The 20,347-nt window shown below is 40.2% G+C and overlaps 1 protein-coding gene across 1 annotated transcript; it reads left to right on the top strand.

Annotated features, from left to right (window-relative positions):
* The first annotated feature begins 26 nt into the window (after positions 1-26).
* Positions 27-15,861, top strand: LOC137298429 (nose resistant to fluoxetine protein 6-like). Its single transcript, XM_067830694.1, has 15 exons — positions 27-1,240; positions 2,331-2,524; positions 2,856-2,937; positions 3,301-3,391; positions 4,726-5,057; positions 5,499-5,666; positions 6,682-6,778; positions 8,582-8,686; positions 9,244-9,412; positions 10,831-10,913; positions 11,568-11,669; positions 12,753-12,876; positions 13,741-13,933; positions 14,141-14,283; positions 14,963-15,861. The coding sequence occupies exons 1-15, from the start codon at positions 148-150 to the stop codon at positions 15,089-15,091; spliced, it is 3,105 nt and encodes a 1,034-aa protein (XP_067686795.1). The 5' UTR covers positions 27-147; the 3' UTR covers positions 15,092-15,861.
* Positions 15,862-20,347: the final 4,486 nt, after the last annotated feature.

The raw sequence follows: 20,347 nt of genomic DNA, 5'->3' as shown, positions 1-20,347 counted from the left end.
GTTCATAGATAATTTATGTCACGTGTACACAATCAGTTATATCCACATTGGTCTAACAGTCTTTAACTCAAGTGCGTGTAACTAGCTCTATGTCGGGGCTAGTTTCAGGTTTCATACATTCAACTTGACGTCTGTTATACCAGAAATATGGATAGTGTTTTTGTCGTTATAACAGTACTACTATCATATCAACTGCAGTCCTTGAGATGCGACAGTGGGTTCGTTGTAAACATCGATGAAGCGTACGATGGATTGACCGTAACAGGAGGCCTGTCTTCTGAAACTGTCAATCCTGATCAGGATTTGACGACTGGGTTTTCACAAGAAACATCGCCACACCCGTCATCGCAGAAAGAGATAAATAAAATGACATCAGGCAGCATGGGAATAGAGAGTTCCATCAGCCAGGTGGCCCTTGAGACGAGGACAGTAGCGGCTTCAGTTCCAAACAAGCAAACATTTACTGTACCCAATAGCTATGTTCCAGATTGGATTATACCCACTGTCTCAGTTATCATCAACCCAATTGCAGCGATCGAGGGGTTGCTGCTGCAGAGTCCTCAGGTTAATAACATCTTTGGACAAATATTTGGACAGAACAATACCCGTAAACTGGAGCAGATGTTCAGAAACGTCACTTCCTCAGCTGAATTAGCGGAATTGCTTGGAAACTTCACATTTTTCGGTCAAGGTGGGCCCAGTCAAGAAGGACTGTCGAAGTTCTTAAACAACCCATCAGTCCAAGCAGTTACGGAACAGGTGTTTCTGCAAGTTCGAAATATGCTGAAGTCGTTCTTCCCAAATTTGTCCACGGCTCTGGACAATATTACGCCGGCTCAACTGTTTCAGGTTGTTAGCGAATTGACCAATAGTTCAGGAACGGGCGGAAAGTCGAGCAGTGGTGCAATTATGCAGGCGGTTATGTCTGCTTTACCATCTGTATCGGGATCTGTGAGTGCAGTTCTGAAGAATTTCGGAGTTAACGTTAACGCCACTGACGTTATGAAACAGGTTTCAGAACTCGTGTCTGTATTCCGCGAGCAAGGCAACGTTACTGCGTTACAAGAACTTGCTGTCAATGCAACTGGTCCTGTTGGCGTGCTGTTGGATGTTTTGCCTTTGGCCATCAGCCTTGAACAGACGATGAAACCTGAAATGGTTTCAAATGAGAATTTATGTCTTGCTGATTTCAGTGCCTACGTCCAGGGTGTTCTCTCGAAGCAGATGTGGGCCCTTCAAAGTAAGTTGTTGAGTGACCATAACGCCGCTTTGAACACCATTACAGTGAAATCACGGCGTTTCAGTTTATTATGGGAAGAACTCCCGAAGGAATGCAGGCCTCTGCGACTCTGGTGTATGTGACAGTGTTGGATGATGAACCAGTTCATAACGAGATTTTCATATATGTGAACCCGTGAAGGTCCGGGTTAGAATAGGTCTTCAGCAACCCATGCTTGCGATTATGCTTGTCGTAAGAGGCGACTAACGGGATCGGGTGGTCAGACTCGCCGACTTGGTTGGCACATATCATCAGTTCCCAATTGCGCTTATGCTCATGTTGTTGATCAGTGGATTGTCTGATCCAGACTCGATTATATACAAATCGCTGCCATATAGCTGGAATATTGCTGGGTGCGGCGTAAAACTAAACTCACTCACTACAGCTATGTGCCACAGAAGGATGCACATGTCGCTAATGAACCTTGACGATTAGGCTTCCCCCGACTAATGGATAAAGTGAAATAAATTCTTGATATATGCATTGCATACATTCTCATGTTCCTCTTTCAAAATGGTAAAGTTACCTATTTATATTGAATTGAGTATTCATTCTTCTCACGGACGAATACAGTTGATATGACAAATGACTTGCATATGAATGCGCGTTGTATTGTGTTACGTAAAATCATGGTGATGTGTGTATTTTCAGTTTTTTAGTGAAATATGAGCACTGTTATGTTACGCCGCATTTCCATCACAAGGGGGGCTGTCAGTAACTCGGTGCGGACCACATTAACATCGCGTGCAACGATCTACAATCAACTCACTCAGCAAGACTGACATATCCTGTCATATCAAGCATACTATTAGGCTGTTGAAGAGTAATTCGAGGTTTTGGGGGCACTATGGGTTAGGAGCGACAGAAAGCATAGTGGTTGTCACAAGAAATTCGATTATGTCCTTAGTTGCAATGTATGAAACCAATTCCTGGCAAAGTTTCAGATGGAAATATGACCATTCCGTTGTAGTTTCACCTGTTCGTCGTGGAACTATTCAATATTGCTTATTCATTCCGTTATGAAGGCTATACAGATCTCATCTGGTTTCAGTGTTGGATGCATCTGGGAAGCCAGGCACAAGTATCTTGCAAGGAGCGGTCCAGTTCATCGGGAACTATGATGAGTGTAGGGAGATCTCGGCGACCCTCAACACCACGATAGCCCGTGTTGTACATGGGGAGTACTGGGAAATGACCTTCGCCTATCCCAAGTCACTAGGAAATCTTGTGGTAGCACCTATGGTAGTGAGTATTGACTGAAGCCCTCCAGTGGGTTTCTTTCTTTCTTTAGCGTTTACTATACCCAGCAATATTCCAATTATGTGATGGCAGTCTGTAAATACGCAGTAGTTGCAGATGTGGGGGTGAAGTAATTGCAGTCGTCCAAATCGTAGTGATGATATACACAAAATATCAACTGGAAGTTAAACATGAGGAAAATAAAGAACAACTCAGCCACGTCAAATACTTTCACTAAATGAAATCCGCTATGAATAATATGTTCTCGATAGAAGAAATATTGACATTTACAACCGATTCTGGTCAGTTCGTTGTGGCCTCTCTTCTTGTTCAACAGGCTGGGATACCGGGATTCGGTTGGGGCTTCTGTCTTCCAAGGTCCTGCAATGTCAGTTCAGTTACACAAGCAGTATCAATGGGCAAGTAACGATTTAGGTTTCCATTTCATGTTTAACATATTTGTCGGCATCTCTGCTCACAATTAAGACATTAGCAGCGATCAATCGTTTTGCACGAAGCATTAGTCTGAACCAGTTAAGATGCTGACAGTGATCATGCAGCTTGCACAAAGCACCTGACTGCACCTTTGCCAGCAATTATCATGATGGCAATGGATACAAAATGCCATTTTAGAAGTGGTCGAATGTAACTTGTATTTTGGGGATTGCACATTCATAGTTAATTACATCTTGAACAGTTTGCATGAAGTAATTCATCACATCACGATTAAATTTGGCACATTACGTTGGCAATGATGTTATGAATATGTTTTTGGTGTGCAGTACCTTTAAAATGGCTTGGCAGCAAGCTGATATCCGCGTCCCCAAGAACCACTGACGACTGGAAAGAGGATGCCAGCGCCATAGTAGCAGTGTGAGTAGACATAATGATACCTTTTGCCAATACGATAGCATTGGCATGTGCAGGAGAGTGGCTGCAATCCTCTGAGTTTTTGGCTGGGCCACTGGCAGATCGAAATGCTTACCCGAGTTTGACCTTCCCCGGGGGCCGTCCATCAGTAGGAATCTATTGGAATTTCAAGAAAACCGAAGCCACATTATTGTCGGTTGTGGGACGGGCTCCTTGAAGGGCCGAGACGTAACACGTTCCCCCTACAATGTGTGTTCCATAGTTACCTCGAAAGATGATGAACTTGGGCAGCTTTAGAAACCAGTGTGAGGAAATCTTTGTCTTACCCAGTTCTTCCTGCAGAATTATCAGGTGTGTCCAAGAAATACCCGCTGTACTGACATTATATTTTTTTAGACTATTGCTCTCTTCATTGGTGGAAACCTTAGATCCTGAAACCGGATGATCCGTAAGACTGCGCAGATATAAGTCTATTTAGTTTGAGGTATCATCAGTCGTGTCTATTTCCATCAGCAGAGAATACCAACAGGTTGATGTCTGCAGAAATTTACTTACTTTTATATTTGGTTCAAATGTTAAATGTTAGCATGGAAAGTGATAATTGTATTTACGTTATGCTGACGGTTGAATGCACTGTATCACGTCACAGGTCTCTAAAAGAAAATAATGTATTCCTTTCAATAATACTAACTATTAGCCCCCAGGGAAGCTACCATAGAATATTTCTTGTAAAACATACGTATTTAGATTACAGAATTAAATTAAAAAGTTCGAATGAATTAATGCAACGTTGCATTAAATCGACACTTACGCCCTCTACCAGCCGAGCACTATTTCACGCGAACCACCTAGAGTTTTGTCCCTTGGAGCGCTCCAAACAAATATCGTACGCACAAATTGTGGTTGAAAGCAGTTCGGCAACACCGACATTACCGCATTTGACAGTTTTCGATGTAGGGAGCAATCGTTTACATTCCATATATGGCAAGTGTTCTCTGTTTGAAAGTTTCATTTATCGATTTCAGTCAAGTTGTCAGGGATAAGAAGTCTTTTATTGCATCAACAGGAAGTTTCAAACGTGACTGCATATGCCCCAATATATATAATATGGTTTAAAATGTTGTCGAAAATGTGTGACATTGACGTTTAAAGTCTACAATACACCCTGAAAATTACCACTCAAAACATTTCAGCCACCCCTAAAACTCTGTCTGATATTATATATACATGATCTTATTACAAACAGTAGTTAATTATGTATTTATTTTCAGTATTTCTTATGCTATTACCTGAAGTGGACTGTCTTGTTGAGAATAATATAAACAATAATATTGCAGGGTTGTTTTAGTCCTGATTGCTTCGTTATCGGTGATCGGAACATGCTATGACGTGGTGTCTGGGTGGCTGGCATTGCGGAAGGCAAACAGAGAGGACGAAGATGAGTTTGTGGGCGGATTTAAAGAATCAAAGGCTTTCGTCTCCGAGGACGGCAACCGCATCTGGCGCCTTAGTAACGGCATCTCGATGATAGCAATGAATGGTAGTAGAGTGTACCCCATGGATGAAGACAAGGATCAGATGACCACTGTGGTGGACGGGGGGCACCTGCATGAAGAGGACAGTGATGATGGGGAGAGACCACAAACATCTAACACCGCTGACAATGACAGTAAGATCATCACGTTAAAGCGAATCAGTGAATTTTGTTTTAAGTTGCGCATAACAATATGTAATGGCAAACAAGGATAAGTTGGACCACCGCAGAGAACGCTTTTACGAAAAGTGGGCGGTGCACAGCAATAGGTTTGTGAAAGGGAGAGCAGATGTAGCATAGTGCACATGCAGTGCATGACATGCAGTGCATGAAATTGATTCCGCTCGTAACTCCACACGCCTTACTCATAAAACTCTCACGTGGTTTCATCCATTGCGCTGCTCTTGATCACTGACAACCTGGGGGGCCTTTGTTCACAATGGCAAGTGCCAGTGGACGGCACATATCCATGCTATTAGGAATCAATTGTCAGGTCGGTACTTAACGTATCCTTGTTTGCCATTAAGTTATATCACGATAAATATTCACGCGTCTTCCGCTCTCCTATTCCCAAAGGTTTTGGTCGTCAGCTGCTACTGGCCTTCTCCATCACACGGAACGCGGAGAAGATACTCAGCGTCACGTCAGGGGAGGGCAACCTAGGCTGTATCCATGGCATCCGGGTCCTCAGTATGGCCTGGGTCATCCTCGGACACAGTTTGTCATGGTCAACCTTAATCACAAGTAAAGCTACATAACAACGCGTAGTTTCGAATAATCTTTTTGTAAACATGGTTGTTGTTTTACCTCGGACTCCGAACCGGGTCGGTTACGGCGGAGTTTATCGAAAAACATAAATAATCCCACACAAATATTTTAAGAGAATAATTTTGCTTCAGACTGTTGTTAATAAAGAAACAATTCCCCAAAAACATTTAGTCTCTTAGTTGTAGTAATCAATATCAGGCCTTCATACAAACTTCACCCCACACCTCCAACCCAACTTCTCATCTGTATCCATTCCTCCATGCATGACCATGTCAAAACATGGACTAGAGAACAGTCTCGTTTCCTGTTTACTTCGTTCCGTGCTATTGCGCAACTTAGTGCGATAACCACTCCAGAATTTTTAAACTATGTCAGTTAACTGGATGCATAAATATTAATGAGTATGACAAACGGAAATCTAGAAATCGAGGAAATCTCAAAACGAGGCTCTGCCGCTAGAAAAGTTTGGCGGTCTCTGACGGAACTGATATTACATCAACCTCGTTGTGCGTCACAGGGCTACGGTGAATAAGCGCAAAAAATACATAACAGGTTTAACCAGTGAGAAGGGTGCATTGTGACATATTTTACGACCTCATCATACAGGGGCAATCTGCAATTCCATAGTTAAGATATGCTGCCTCGACTTAAAGTGTAGAAAGACGGTGTTGTTAAAGTTTATAATTACAATTCATTTATAAATATTATTTTCTTATGAAACAAGGAACTGAAATTCAGTTTGACTTTAAAAGAACTTTAAAAGATCTTAACACTGTCCGCAACTTTGGCATCCTTACAATGACTACCGGTGAACATCCGGGTTAGAAGATCGATTTTTCATAGACCGCCGCCACATAACTAGAATATTGCCGAGTGCGGCGTAAAACTAAGTTCACTCACTCACTCACATCTGTATTTTGTGTTAAATAATCTTCACCCCCGATGTTATAACAAGAGAACCTCAGGTCTAAAGGACATATTATCTGTGCAGCTGAGAACTTGACTGACTTCGCGGCCAGGGTCAAAGACTTCACCATGGAGGCAGTACTCAACGGCACACTCTCCGTGGACACCTTCTTCCTCCTGAGGTAAAGCACAGACTATTGTACCTAGCACGTGCCTAAACCTGTACTTTTATCAGAGACTTTATAGCTTGTTTTGGTAATGTATCAGCTCAACCATTCTCTTCCCACAGAGTTAACTCAAGTCATATCTTCCCGCGTATCCTCTGTCTTAATACGGCCATATTTCCCTGGCGGCAAAAAAAGAAAAAAAGAAACAAATCGTTTCCCTTCTTTCTGTCCAATCAGAACACGTGTTACAATCAGATCCAATATAACGGCTGTGATAGGGCTGGTTGATCAGTATGGGAATGATAGATTCGGTAGTACATGCTATAGAAAGTGGGGCCCACAAATATCCCTCCTCTGCCCATTATTTATGTTGATGTGACACACAAGACATTTATTATGTCTAGCTTGTCCGTTGTCAACGATAGAAACGCCGTTGATCTACCCGTCATTACATGACCGAGTTCTGTCTAGAAGGAACCTCTGCGCACCGCACAGGGGAAGAGGTTTTAGTTTTCCCGAAGCATACGGAAATTATCGAGACTTTGCAAATGGTCACTTTTGAAACAACGTCGTTGATTGCGCAACTAAATCTGAATGCACCCGATCACGAATGCTTAACACTCACACCATGAAATGGCCGTATTAGAACAGAGGTTACATAGGAAGATATGACTTGAGTAATCTCTGTGGGAAGGGAATGCGGCTCTATAAGCTGTAAATGATTTGAAATCGTTAAGTCGTTTACATTGTTTGCAATACCAGAATCAACACTATGTCCCATCTCATCCCAAACATGTAGTTGTTTCCACATCAGATGTGGCTTGATCCCCACTAATGCCTAGAAACGAAATATGACCTTGACCTTCGATATCTATTTCATACGGGGTGTCGCTGACCTTCAACGTCATCCAATAACATTCGAGACCATTACTTGCTGTAGACAATGGTTGTATTACTATTATGAAGTCTCTTTTCCATACCAATTACTGAAGTTCGTTTCGTGAAAGAAAATATTTATTAAAGTTACCTTGAAGTTTGAAACATTTGGTTTTCTATGAAAATATATAAACACAGTTTGGCCGCTTTGGAATATGAACTTATATGGAGGTCACGCAAAATTTGACCCTGCCTCTAGTTTGTTTTTGGATTTTTTTGTTGTTGTTGGTGGGGGTGGTTGTTTTTGTTTGTTTGGTTTTTTTTTTTGTTGCTTTGTTTTATTTTCGGGTGTGTGTGTTTTGTTTGGGGTTTTTTTTTGCTTTTCGTTTTTTGTTATTGTTTGTTTGTTTTGTTGTTGTTTTTGTTTGTTTTCTGGGTTTTGTTGTTGTTTGTTTTGTTTTGGTTTTTTTTTTGTTTTTTTTTTTTGGGGGGGGGGAGGGGGAAGGGGAGTGGGTTGTCTTTTGTTTAGTGGATGTTTTAAACTCCGTTTTCGAGGGCTTTTTTTCATCGTGTTTTTTATTAAACTCTATAGACTGAATTGGCATTTTTGTTCTTTTGTGTCGGTAGGTACATACCGAAGGTATCAAAATCCGAAAAGTTGTGTTTACGTTTCGTGTGACTTTTAAGTAAGAGCAGACAGTAAGCATGTATGAGTTGTTAATAGTACTGTTAGTGTTGGACTGATGCTTGACATTTTTGATTATATGTAATGTGTATTATCATATAAAGTCTAATAATTAAATATATTCATTTTGTTTTCATTCATGCTTATTCGTTTCGCGATTGAAGTTCACTACTTTGCTTTTTACGCATGAATGTTTCGGCAGACAGTGGAGACAGGTTATTATCTGGTCTTGACTTACATATTTATGTTTTTCACAGCGGCTGTTTAGTCTGCTATCTGTTCCTGAGGGAGTCGAAGAAGTCAATCACAGGGAGACCAACCGTAAAGCAAATGGTGTTATACTACGTTCACCGATACTGGAGGTAAAGCAGTCTAGAACCACAATAAGAATTATTTCATGTAGTCATTTAGATCTACTTGCTAAAAAGGATAGACGCAGGGAGGCGCTCTGAAAACAATGATATAGATATTTACAAACTCTTTCGGTATCATACTAGCTTTCGGATACTTGAAAGTTCAACCTGGGTTTCTTCAGTTTGTCACCCATACATATATTTATAACTACATCAGTATATGTTGTTTAAGTGTTTGTTTTACGCCGCACGGGGGTCTGTAAATAATCGAATCTAGACCAGACAATCACGGGATGGAAATCATGAGCATATATCTTTACAGTTGGGATGAGATGACATGTATCAGCCACGTCAACGAGCATGAAAACTCGATTCCGTTAATAGCCTCTTGCGACAAACATCGGTTCCTGAGGGCTAATTCGTACCCAGATGTCCAATATGTTGAAAGATGAAGTTCGTATTTGAACTATCAAGATATGTTATATAAAAACATTTTCGATCGTTCATGGAATGATTATGTGTGCCATTTATTACATATTATCTTTGGTCTCTCTGATTTCTTATAGACTGACCCCAGTTTACATGATAGTTATCATGGTGTACACGGGGTTTATGCGCCACCTCGTGGACGGACCTATGTCAAACGCTGTCAGACTAAATGATGCAGAAAACTGCCACTCAAACTGGTGGACTAATCTACTGTACATCAACAACATCTACAAGAATGACGAAATGGTGATGTATGCATACAGTAACTGTCAGAGCGTTTACATGCATACATTAACCGTCAGAACATTTACATGCATACATTAACTGTCGGAACATTTACATGCATACATTAACTGTCAGAGCGTTTACATGCATACATTAACTGTCAGAACATTTACATGCATACATTAACTGTCGGAACGTTTACATGCATACGTTAACTGTCGGAACGTTTACATGCATACATTAACTGTCAGAGCGTTGACATGCATACATTAACTGTCAGAGCGTTGACATGCATACATTCACTGTCAGAATATTTACATGCATACATTAACTGTCAGAGCGTTGACATGCATACATTAACTGTCGGAACATTTACATGCATACATTAACTGTCGGAACGTTTACATGCATACATTAACTGTCAGAGCGTTGACATGCATACATTAACGGTCAGAGCGTTTACATGCATACATTAACTGTCGGAAACTTTACATGCATACATTAACTGTCGGAACGTTTACATGCATACATTAACTGTCAGAGCGTTGACATGCATACATTAACTGTCGGAACGTTTACATGCATACATTAACTGTCAGAGCGTTTACATGCATACGTTAACTGTCGGAACGTTTACATGCATACATTAACTGTCAGAGCGTTTACATGCATACATTAACTGTCGGAACATTTACATGCATACATTAACTGTCAGAGCGTTGACATGCATACATTAACTGTCGGAACGTTTACATGCATACATTAACTGTCGGAGCGTTGACATGCATACATTAACTGTCAGAGCGTTGACATGCATACATTAACTGTCAGAGCGTTGACATGCATACATTAACTGTCGGAGCGTTTACATGCATACATTAACTGTCGGAGCGTTGACATGCATACATTAACTGTCAGAGCGTTTACATGCATACATTAACTGTCAGAGCGTTTACATGCATACATTAACTGTCGGAACGTTTACATTCAACGTAACACTATACCAACGAAATAGAGGAGATTAATGTCTGCCAATGTTTGTAAAACACAGACTCATTACTTATATGGCATATAAATTGAGATATTGTGTATTTGTTTTCCTTTGCTTTTTAGATAAGTATATTATAATGGAATATGGCACTTAAATTATACATACTTACAAGTAGAACAATCAAAGGTAAACAATTCATCGATAGAGCAGGTAATAGTACATACGTAAGTATAAGGTAAGAAAGAAATCAAAGTTAAATATGGCAGCAAATGGCAAATATGTGTTTTGTCACCAGATGTGAATAGTTTAATACTTGCAAATTCTGTCATCTGTGTCAGCTGAGCTTTGTACATTTACTGAAATTTGAACCATGTTTCATAATCTGGCCTCTTGCGACAGCGAACTCATAAGGGGGTCTTTTTGTGACATTTTCTGTAACATTTTGCAGTGCCTCGGCTGGTCTTGGTTTTTGGCCAATGACATGCAGTTTTACGTGGTGGCCCCTTTGGCGCTTCTTCCAATCGCTTTTGGGTAAGACTTTTCAAATCTGTAAGGGAATTAAAATTATTTTTTTATTGTTTTATTTTCGCATGACGAGCACATAGGTATGTTAACATTGTACCGGAGACAAGTTAATGAGGAGTTGAGTTAAATCCACATGTCAACAAACCAGTAAAACAAAGAACACACTGTTAAATTGAGAATAGGTTTTAATACATTGGTTGAAGAAACCAATGTGGAAGGCTTAGGAAGATTAGGCATTTAGAAGATTTGTTTAAAGAGTTAAATACGCCATAAGGCCCAGTTATTTCCCGCTTCAATAGATTGTTTTGTCAAAATCTCGTTAATTTTCAGTTATAATTCTTAGTTTTCTCCATACACGATACGTCGAAACGCGTGTTGACTTAAGAAGTTTTGAAGGTTAAGTTACGCTAAATATACTGAGGGAAAGATATAAGGGCACATCACTTCATTCCTATTTTAAGCTCTCAGATTGTCTCCCACAATGCAATATAAAACTGGTAAAGATATCTTGAGAAAATAAACGAGCACTTTGTCGTTCAGGAGTTCGTTTATTTGTTTCCCTCAGTATATATCAACGAGTAAGCAAAATGTGTGTCTACATTGCATTCTCATCTGTTCGAGAAAACAACTGTTATTATTAATATACTATATTATTTCCAGAATAGATGCCCTGGGAATAATTGTGATGTTTGCATTCCTAGCGATCCATATATCTACATACGGATATTTTGAATATCATCTCAAAGGAGCTACTATCAGTGTGTAAGTTTTTGTTGTTTCTCGAAAATAAGATTTGTTTGTCTGTGTCTTTATCACCAACTGTCTCATGCGCTTTTGCCTTTTCTACGTTTCTTCTATCACGCCTGTATATGGTGGTGCTGGTGGTGGTGGCGTTCCGGTCCGGTCCGGTATCTCAGTCACGGGTTCGAATCGCCACATTGCTGGCGTTCCCGCCTTGACATTGCTAGAATATTGCTAAAATCAGTGTAGAACTATGTTTACCCTTCCTCAGATATGGGGTTGAGTGCGCCAATATTTGACAGCAAACGTGTTGTTAACTGGATGCCGACAGTCTGTAGATAATCCAGTTGCCATCCAGTAATGTATTACCGTTCCCCCTCATGTGGATGTATTGAATTATTGACCTTGCGTACATCGCTTTGACATTTGAAATTACAATCAATCTGGGCCGACAAGGTGTTCGATCAAAGTCACAACATTCATGGTCTCAGAAAAGCATTCAAAGCGTTTTACGGTGGACATATGGAGGACATTTTGAAATTTGATGCAGCTGTGACAAATATGATGCCTCATGCAACGCTCTATTTTGACGTATACCACGCGCTCACGAATTATTTCAGGAGAACAAATGACTAAATTTTGAACGTGTTTTTGATGGGTCTCACCGGTGGAACAGGATACGCTCACGTTTTCGTGAACACCTATCTATTTGATAGTGATTCATAAACAGATACATTGTCTTCGTATGGCATGGTAACAAAAACTGGATTGTCTGGTCCAGACTGGAATCGTTTACAAACAGGATCGTGCTATTGTAATACTGCTGAAACAACTGTACAATCGACTCTGCCTTCAGCAGGTATTTCTTGTCGGTGCAGATATGGTTTTACCGCTACTCTTAAAACATGTTGATATCATTTTTGAAATCTGTGTGTAACTTTAGGGTTTCAGTGAAACCTTACTCTGTATGTTTCCATGTTAAATCATTCATCAACGGTTTGTACCAAGACCCAAACATGCACAGACATCATTCTGTTTCTGATTATTATTTGCCTATAGTAATTATTGTATAACTTTACGGTTTTATGTTTTGTCTTGCAATAGGCACCAGTTAGACTTCTTCAAGTATATATACTTCGCACCTTGGTGTAGAGTCGGAGTATTTGGAATTGGATTGTTCCTCGGATATGTTCTTCATAAAACCAAGTGCAAGGTCAAGTTACCAAGAGTGAGTGTAGCTTACCATCGTCATATTCAGGACCATTATACGTAGTTAAGACCGCACCCGTCGTCTAGTGGAAAGAGCGTCTCTCCGATACGAGGATAGCGTTGGTTCGAACTGTACCAAATTAAAAGTCGTAGGAAACATGAGAACTCTTTTACCTGCTGTTATTTGTGTTTTCATTTGATACCATTTTGCCTAGATGATACGACATATTATTTTCTTTTCATATGACCACTTCGCCCAGTGTTTTCAACGTGTTAAATATATCCATTACACACTCATTATTGTTCGAATGTTCATGTACAGCTAACAGTGGTTTTCTAAATGATCTCTGTCTTATCTGGCAAAATAAAGTTTGGCACGTTTTAACCAGACTCTCAGAGAACTGCTGTTCTATGAACGTCTCATTTTTTTCTCTTTAAACTTCACCTCGATAGCGGATCTCAATATAAATAATTTACAGTGTGACCTGGTTTGGGACACGCTCTCGAGTGAATGTAACCGTCTTCATTCCTAAACGTTGACATAATCGTTGTTCTTTATGGTGATATCATCTTGACATTTTGGCATTCATTTGTAGGTTAAGAAATTGTTTTTTATTGATACTGTATCAGCAAATTATTTCGGTGAGCTACAGTGTCAGTGGGACTGTGGTTAAAGACCTGGGTACTGTTCCCAGATGGGTACAATGTGTGAGGACATTTGTGGCGTCATCACTGGGACATTGCTTGAATATTACTACAAGCGAACAACTGCTCGCTCACTCAATACATTACAATGCTTTCAAACTGAGTGATGCAGTCTTGATTTGAAGATAAGTTTAAGGTACGACTGCATGTCACTAATAATGGATGCTTTCTACAACAGTTCGTCCTCGTCCTGGGCTGGCAAGTGACCCTGGCTATTGGCCTGATGTGCACATACTTCCCTTACGATGACTGGAAGGATGGCATTCCTGACTGGGATCTGAACACAACAATTGTCTATACAACCCTGTACAGACCCGGATGGGCGGTGTTCGTGTCTTGGATTATCTTTGTGTGCTGTACAGGAAATGGAGGTTGGTATCCAGTACAAACGTTCTTTGAATGATGCTTTGTTGTTGGTGTCTCATATATTTTCCCCATTTTCCCTTGATGTCGACCCACAAATAAATACAAATAGTAATTATAGGTAATCAGGACCGGTAACTCTGTAAGTCAACGTGAAACTATGTCATACGAACGATATCATTGTGATCCTAATTCATCACTGTGTGCCATACTAGGTATAGTCAACAGGCTATTGTCCTGGGGGGCGTGGATTCCGCTAGGAAGACTTACCTACGGGGCGTATCTCCTCCACCCTATAATCTTGTCGTACACGATGTTCACGATGAGGAAACTGGTTTACGCCAACCTAGTAGAAATCGTGAGTAGCAACTAATAATATTTTACTAATAAAGTCTAAAAAATTGATCCAATATACACAAAATATTATGCGTACATATGGCGTCGGACATACTGAGTGCTCTGAGTGAGTGAGTGAGTGAGTGGGTGAGTGAGTGTGGTTTTACGACGCTTTCTGCAATATCCAGCAGTATTACCTCTCGGGACGCCAGAGATGGGCCTCTCACCTTCCCCACATGTGGGGAATCTAACTCGGATATTTGGCATAACGAGTGATTATATCTATTATTATTCGATGATATACTGTGAGTTCAAACGTGTAACCTGTAATTTATGTCTTGACGTTTTATTGATACTGTTGAAAACTGACTTACAAGTTAAAAGTTTATTCCTTCCACATTAGACATAATGATCCAAGCATGACATATATGTACTGTTGATCAGTTAAAATAAAAAAGGGTTCGTGAGGTAGCCGAGTAGTGAAAGTAGTAGCCTATTCGTAAAAGTGTTCATTTGTCATGCCGAAGGCCGGGGTTCGATTCTCCACATGGGCACAACGAGTGAGCCTATTTCTAATGTCTCCCGCCTTGATATTGCTGAAATACTGCTAAAACGATGTATTGCTCACTCACTATGAATGAAATAGAAGCGGAACACGATTATCTTGAAAGACCCTATTGTGTACTTGTTTTCTCTCACAGATCTATCACTTCATTGGGACGTTTGTTTTGTCCTACGGCCTGGCCTTCATCTTTTGTGTGTTGATGGAGTCACCGTGCGTGGGGCTGGAGAAGGCGGTGTTGACGAAGATGAAACTGAAAAGAAGCTGAGATCCGAGTTGTTGTGTGAAATATGTGTGATTCTGTGAATTGTATATGAACTGTATCGCTTCATTACTCCGAGTAAAGAGTTTTCAACGCTGAAAGGATACAGGCTATAGGTCATTTGCCTTTACCTGTGTGCAGCACTGACTTGTTTTGCGTGATTCTGTGAAGTATCCATTGTGATTATGTGAAATATGTGTGATTATGTGAATTGTATATAAACATTATCTTTTCATGATTCCGAGTAGAGACATTGTGTTTTCAACGGCGGAAGTTTAAAGGCATTGACTTTCAATTCAATTGCCCTTTCTTTAGATATTGACTGTTCTATATGATTATGTGAATTATGTGTGATTTTGTGAATGATATCACTTTACCGATCTTCAAGTGGATTTCTGCCTTATGTTCTCTGCGCTACACAGACATTCGCCTCCACCTCAGTTCCCAGTTACCTAACACATTAACAGGCTTATATGATTACGTGAATTATGGGCAAGTCTAAGATATAGATTGTGTCTCACAGTAGGTATGTATGTATTAATGTCCACAATAGAAACTGTACTCGTTTCAATGATGATGTTGAAGACAATTATACTTTTGTATCGAAATGTCTGCTGTTTCTAAACGTGAGATAAAAATCAGCTATATTATTAGAAATAAATTAGTATACTTGCTTAGTTCAGTTACGTTGACAACATGTGAAACAGTTATGTAGTCTTGCAACATGATGCTCCTCATGGTACTAAAAATGGAATAAAAAAGATTTATGTGCAGTAGTCATGCTCATTCTTACCAGATGGTGGTAGTATAGAATTTGTAATCGCAGATTAGCTATGGAGATAAAGGTTTATAAAGGAGGAGATTCAAATCCTTGTATTGGCTTTGTGTAGATTGATGCTCATGATTACGATCACTGGATTAGTCGGTCTTTTATCACTAATGTGAGATACTAACGAGTATGGTAATTAACAAAGAAGGTTGGGTGGGTGAATGTTTTCGAATAAATCAGCTATATTCTTGCAGTATGTTCAGACCAATGAAAAACGATCAGTGACAAATGTGCAGTGGCACACAAGCAAGTCTGACAACGCCGATCCCTATATTAGTTGGTTCTTCCGACAAGCGGCGGCACTTTTTCGTCAAGCAGTATACAGAGTGAGTGAGTGAGTGAGAATAATTTTATACCGCTTTTAGAAATATTGCAATGTCACATCAGATTCCAGAATGGACTTCACACACACACTACCCATCTCGGGAATCTAACCCGGATCTTTGGTTTGAAGAGCGAACACTTTAACCACTAGGCTACTCCACCGCCCCCAGTATACAGAACACTCATGGAAAACACTTCGGGATTTAACGATGGTGAAAGTGTGGAGAGGTGAAAAGGGTATTTCACTTGTCATCAATCGTGTGAAACGTGGACCACCTCCACCCGTGAAAATCCGGGTAAGAATTGGTCTTCAGCAACTCATGGTTGTCGTGAGAAAGGACTAACGGGATCAAAAGGTCAGGCCCGCTGCCTTGGTTGACAAGTATAATATTCCTATTCTGTAGATCGATGTTCATACTGGTGATCACTGGATTATCTGGTCCAGACTAGAATATTACGACCGTCGCCATGTACTACAGAGTGCGGTGTAAAACATCAACCAAACAAGGATTCCTAAACACTCACGCATGGACTTTTGTGTCACATCTGTAAAGGAAACACTTTACGATGAAATTAGTGTGCTTATTTATATAAACTGCCCGACAAAAGAAACTTACCACTCATATTAAAGTAACTGCATAAAAAACTTTTGATAATATTTTCGTGTTACAATCCCTATGTCAGAAATATCTCGGGAAACCTAAGCATCTACTTTTTGCAGCCTTCATAGATTTTCATAAGGCCTTCGACCTAGTAGACAGGCATAAATTATTGTATTTATTACATAAACGGGGTGTTCACGTTTTTGATATTTTGAATATTGTGCATAGACAGGAGGAAACCTGTGCTAGATCTGGAAATAGTAGATCACTTGTGTTTGACACATCCTACGGTGTACGACAAGGATACATGTTTAGTCGTGCACTGTTCATTTTTTTATTAATGAACTTTGTAACGGATTTAGACAGTTAGGATTAAGGGGTATATATGTGACAGAAAGTATTGAAGAAATCATCGTGTTAATGTTTATGGGTGAGATCTCTTTGATTGATTCAACTGTTACTGGTTTACATACTAGAAAACACGTAGCCCTTGATAATTATTGTAGACAGTGGGGACCTGGGTGAATTTAGATAAGTCAGATATCATTGTTTTCAGAAATGGGGGTTATATAAAATAAGCCGAGAAAATGGCATTATACTGGATCTGAATTCATCTAGACTATGCTAGTCCAAAGCCTTTCACACCTTAGCTCTACAAGCCACAAAAGCACTTTTTTTCAATACAACATGTTTTTGCGAAAATATCCAACCATCTCCTTCAAGCGTGTTTTAAGATGTTTTATTCCAAAATTGAACCTGGGGCTTCACAGAAAGAGATGCAATGGAAGAGAGTACTGGGAAACTTCTTTAGGAGAATTATAGGTATCAGAAAGATATTATCCACAAATGCCATCCTCGGTGAGACAGGCAGATACCTGCTCTGTGTTAGATATCATAGTCGCTGTATCAGGTACTGGTGTCGAATCTAGTTACTGTAGATATCTACAGGCCTGTTATAGACAAAGGCCTGTTATGAGATGCTTAATGTATACGATGAAAATGGGAAAACAATTTGGGAGTGAAGACTATTACTCTGTTACACCGGATTGCCAGTTAGAGCAAATTCATGAGTATCATTTTCTGCTTATTTGTCCATCTTATTCGTAAAGCCACACGAAGATTATTCCACCCTGCTATCGTGTTAATCCATCACGCACTAAATATTATCAGTTGTTGACATCAACTGATGAGGAACACTTACTAGCTTTGAGTATCTACCTGAAACGAAACCTGCCAGTCTGAGTATATTGACTCTACAGTACTCAATCATGTTCTTTCAATGTACACCTCTGAGCACTGCATTTCTGTATATTCAAAGTATTTTTGGCCATGTGACCTCCATTCTGAATAAACTGTCACTGTCATTGCGTACAAAACAAAACGCAGGACCATGAACTGATCTGAATCCAAGCAAAAAGCATTCGCCAAAATACATCATGGTCCCAATGACAAGGTGGCTGTCCTAAAAATTCGTTTGAAACGAGCAATTTTCAAAACGTGAAAAAAGTCATTGTGTATCATTGTCTACATGTGGCGATGATGGACAGCGCAACCATGCAGCTACTAAAAAAGAAACTGCGAACAAACACACTGCGATTACGCCACGCCAAGACTTACGCAAACGCAAAGATATAGGTTCGGCCAATATCGGGTCTTCACAACGTCAGCTGACAAGAACCTTTGACAGCAGCCGGGACGTCATCAGCAAACTGATAAGCTGCTACCAGCAATCAGGCAAGACCTAATACCGCCAAAGATCGAGAAGACCAAGAGCCACAACACTACCCGAAGATGGCTACACCCATCTCATATTCGTGACGGCGATGTCAACGGCGACGACTTCTTATGGCTGGTATACAAACCTACCTCCGTTTCTGTGGAATACCTTTAGGTGTTTACGCCGTCAACGCAGACTGCAGTAAGCACCAACGGTATGTTGGTGTCAGCGACGCGACTGGGAGAGAGTTCTCTTTACAGATGAAAGGGTGTTCAGTCGGTTCAGGAGTGATGGCAGACGTTGAGTTTTTCAACGTATAGGAGAGCGACTGCGTTCAAGAAGTTTATCCAAGTTTTGAGACCTTTAGTGCTGCCCTTAGTTGCCAACAGCCAAGAGGAGTCATTTTGCAGCACGACATCGCAAGGCCTCACACCGCCAGAATCGTTCGAGAATACCTGCACAACGTTAACGTCAACGTGTAGACCTCTTTCGGATCATCTTGATCTTCAGCCGCGACAGCTCGTACCACGTCCAGCCAACTGACAGGAACCTAGCAGACTCTCTTGGACTTAATCGTGGAAAGTATACGACATGCATTACAGTGACATTTCAGTCACATTATTGGAAACTTAATCCTGTCTGTAAAATAATTGTCATAAATCTCACATACGTCTTTCTTTCTTTTTTTTGACAAATGAAGTCGGTGATAACATTCTTTTGCCCTGGAGTTGATATAAATATACACATCAGAGGTCTGTATATCAAAATTTTGATTAAAGGTGATATCTTTCATATCTGCATATTTATACAATAAATGATTGTGCTTCACATCCAAAATGAAACACATAAAAGACTTATATTAAATCAATGAAGCATGAAGAACTAACGGTTCAAACTGAGGACAACAATATCCTGTAGTACTTGGGCAGTTAGGTAGTCTAATGGCTGAAGCGACTGGGTCCTCCTTGGGTCCCAATGCAGATGGAATATTACTATAATCATGCTCACGCTTTGCTACCCTCTTTGCAACCTTAAAATCAATTAAACTGTTCGCATCATGCACTATTCAGTGAACAAAATCTGTAGTTAATATTCTTCTAGAGCAAAACACAATACTTGTAACTGAGGCAAGGAAAACAAAAGAATTCGCATAATAATCAGCTAGTACATATCAATAGCTAAGTAAACGGTCAGGGAACATTCATCTAGCGGTGAAAACACAATATCTTTACTCAGTCATGAAGTAATGAACGTATACAATTATAGAATTACACATGATTCACAGAAACATATAATTCAATCAGTATGTTTGGAAGGGGAACTGAACTGACAACATATATCCGTCTTTCATCTACATGACGTCGGAAATATAACATAATTCACAAACAACAGACATAATTGCCAAAATCACAGTATATAATTAAAAGTTTCAGTCAGCGTTTACATAGGCAAATGAAACTGATTTCAGAGTCCGCATCACTCCAGCATCACATCACACCATTATGAGTTGCAGTTCACAGAATTACGCATACTTCATAGAGTCATATAAGTCAGTCAGTTATGTCACAAAAGGTAACTGAAGCCTGTATCTTTCCACCGTCACGGACCTGTGAAGATCCGGGTTAGAATATGCCTTCAACAACCCATGCTTGCCACAAAAGGCGACTATGCTTGTCGTAAGAGGCGACTAACGGGATCGGGTGGTCAGGCTCGCTGACTTCGTTGACACATGTCATCGGTTCCCAATTGCACAGATCGATGCTAATGCTGTTGATCACTGGAATGTCTGA

This window comes from Haliotis asinina, chromosome 10 (assembly GCF_037392515.1).
Source record: "Haliotis asinina isolate JCU_RB_2024 chromosome 10, JCU_Hal_asi_v2, whole genome shotgun sequence".
Taxonomy (NCBI): Eukaryota; Metazoa; Mollusca; class Gastropoda; order Lepetellida; family Haliotidae; genus Haliotis; species Haliotis asinina.
This window is presented reverse-complemented; position numbering and strand designations above follow the sequence as displayed.

Coding starts and splice junctions, on each gene's coding strand:
- LOC137298429 (XM_067830694.1), top strand. CDS start 148: ATGGATAGTGTTTTTGTCGTTATAACAGTACTACTATCATATCAACTG. Junction 12,877..13,740: donor GCAAGGTCAAGTTACCAAGA/GTGAGTGTAGCT, acceptor TTTCTACAACAG/TTCGTCCTCGTCCTGGGCTG. Junction 14,284..14,962: donor ACGCCAACCTAGTAGAAATC/GTGAGTAGCAAC, acceptor TTTCTCTCACAG/ATCTATCACTTCATTGGGAC.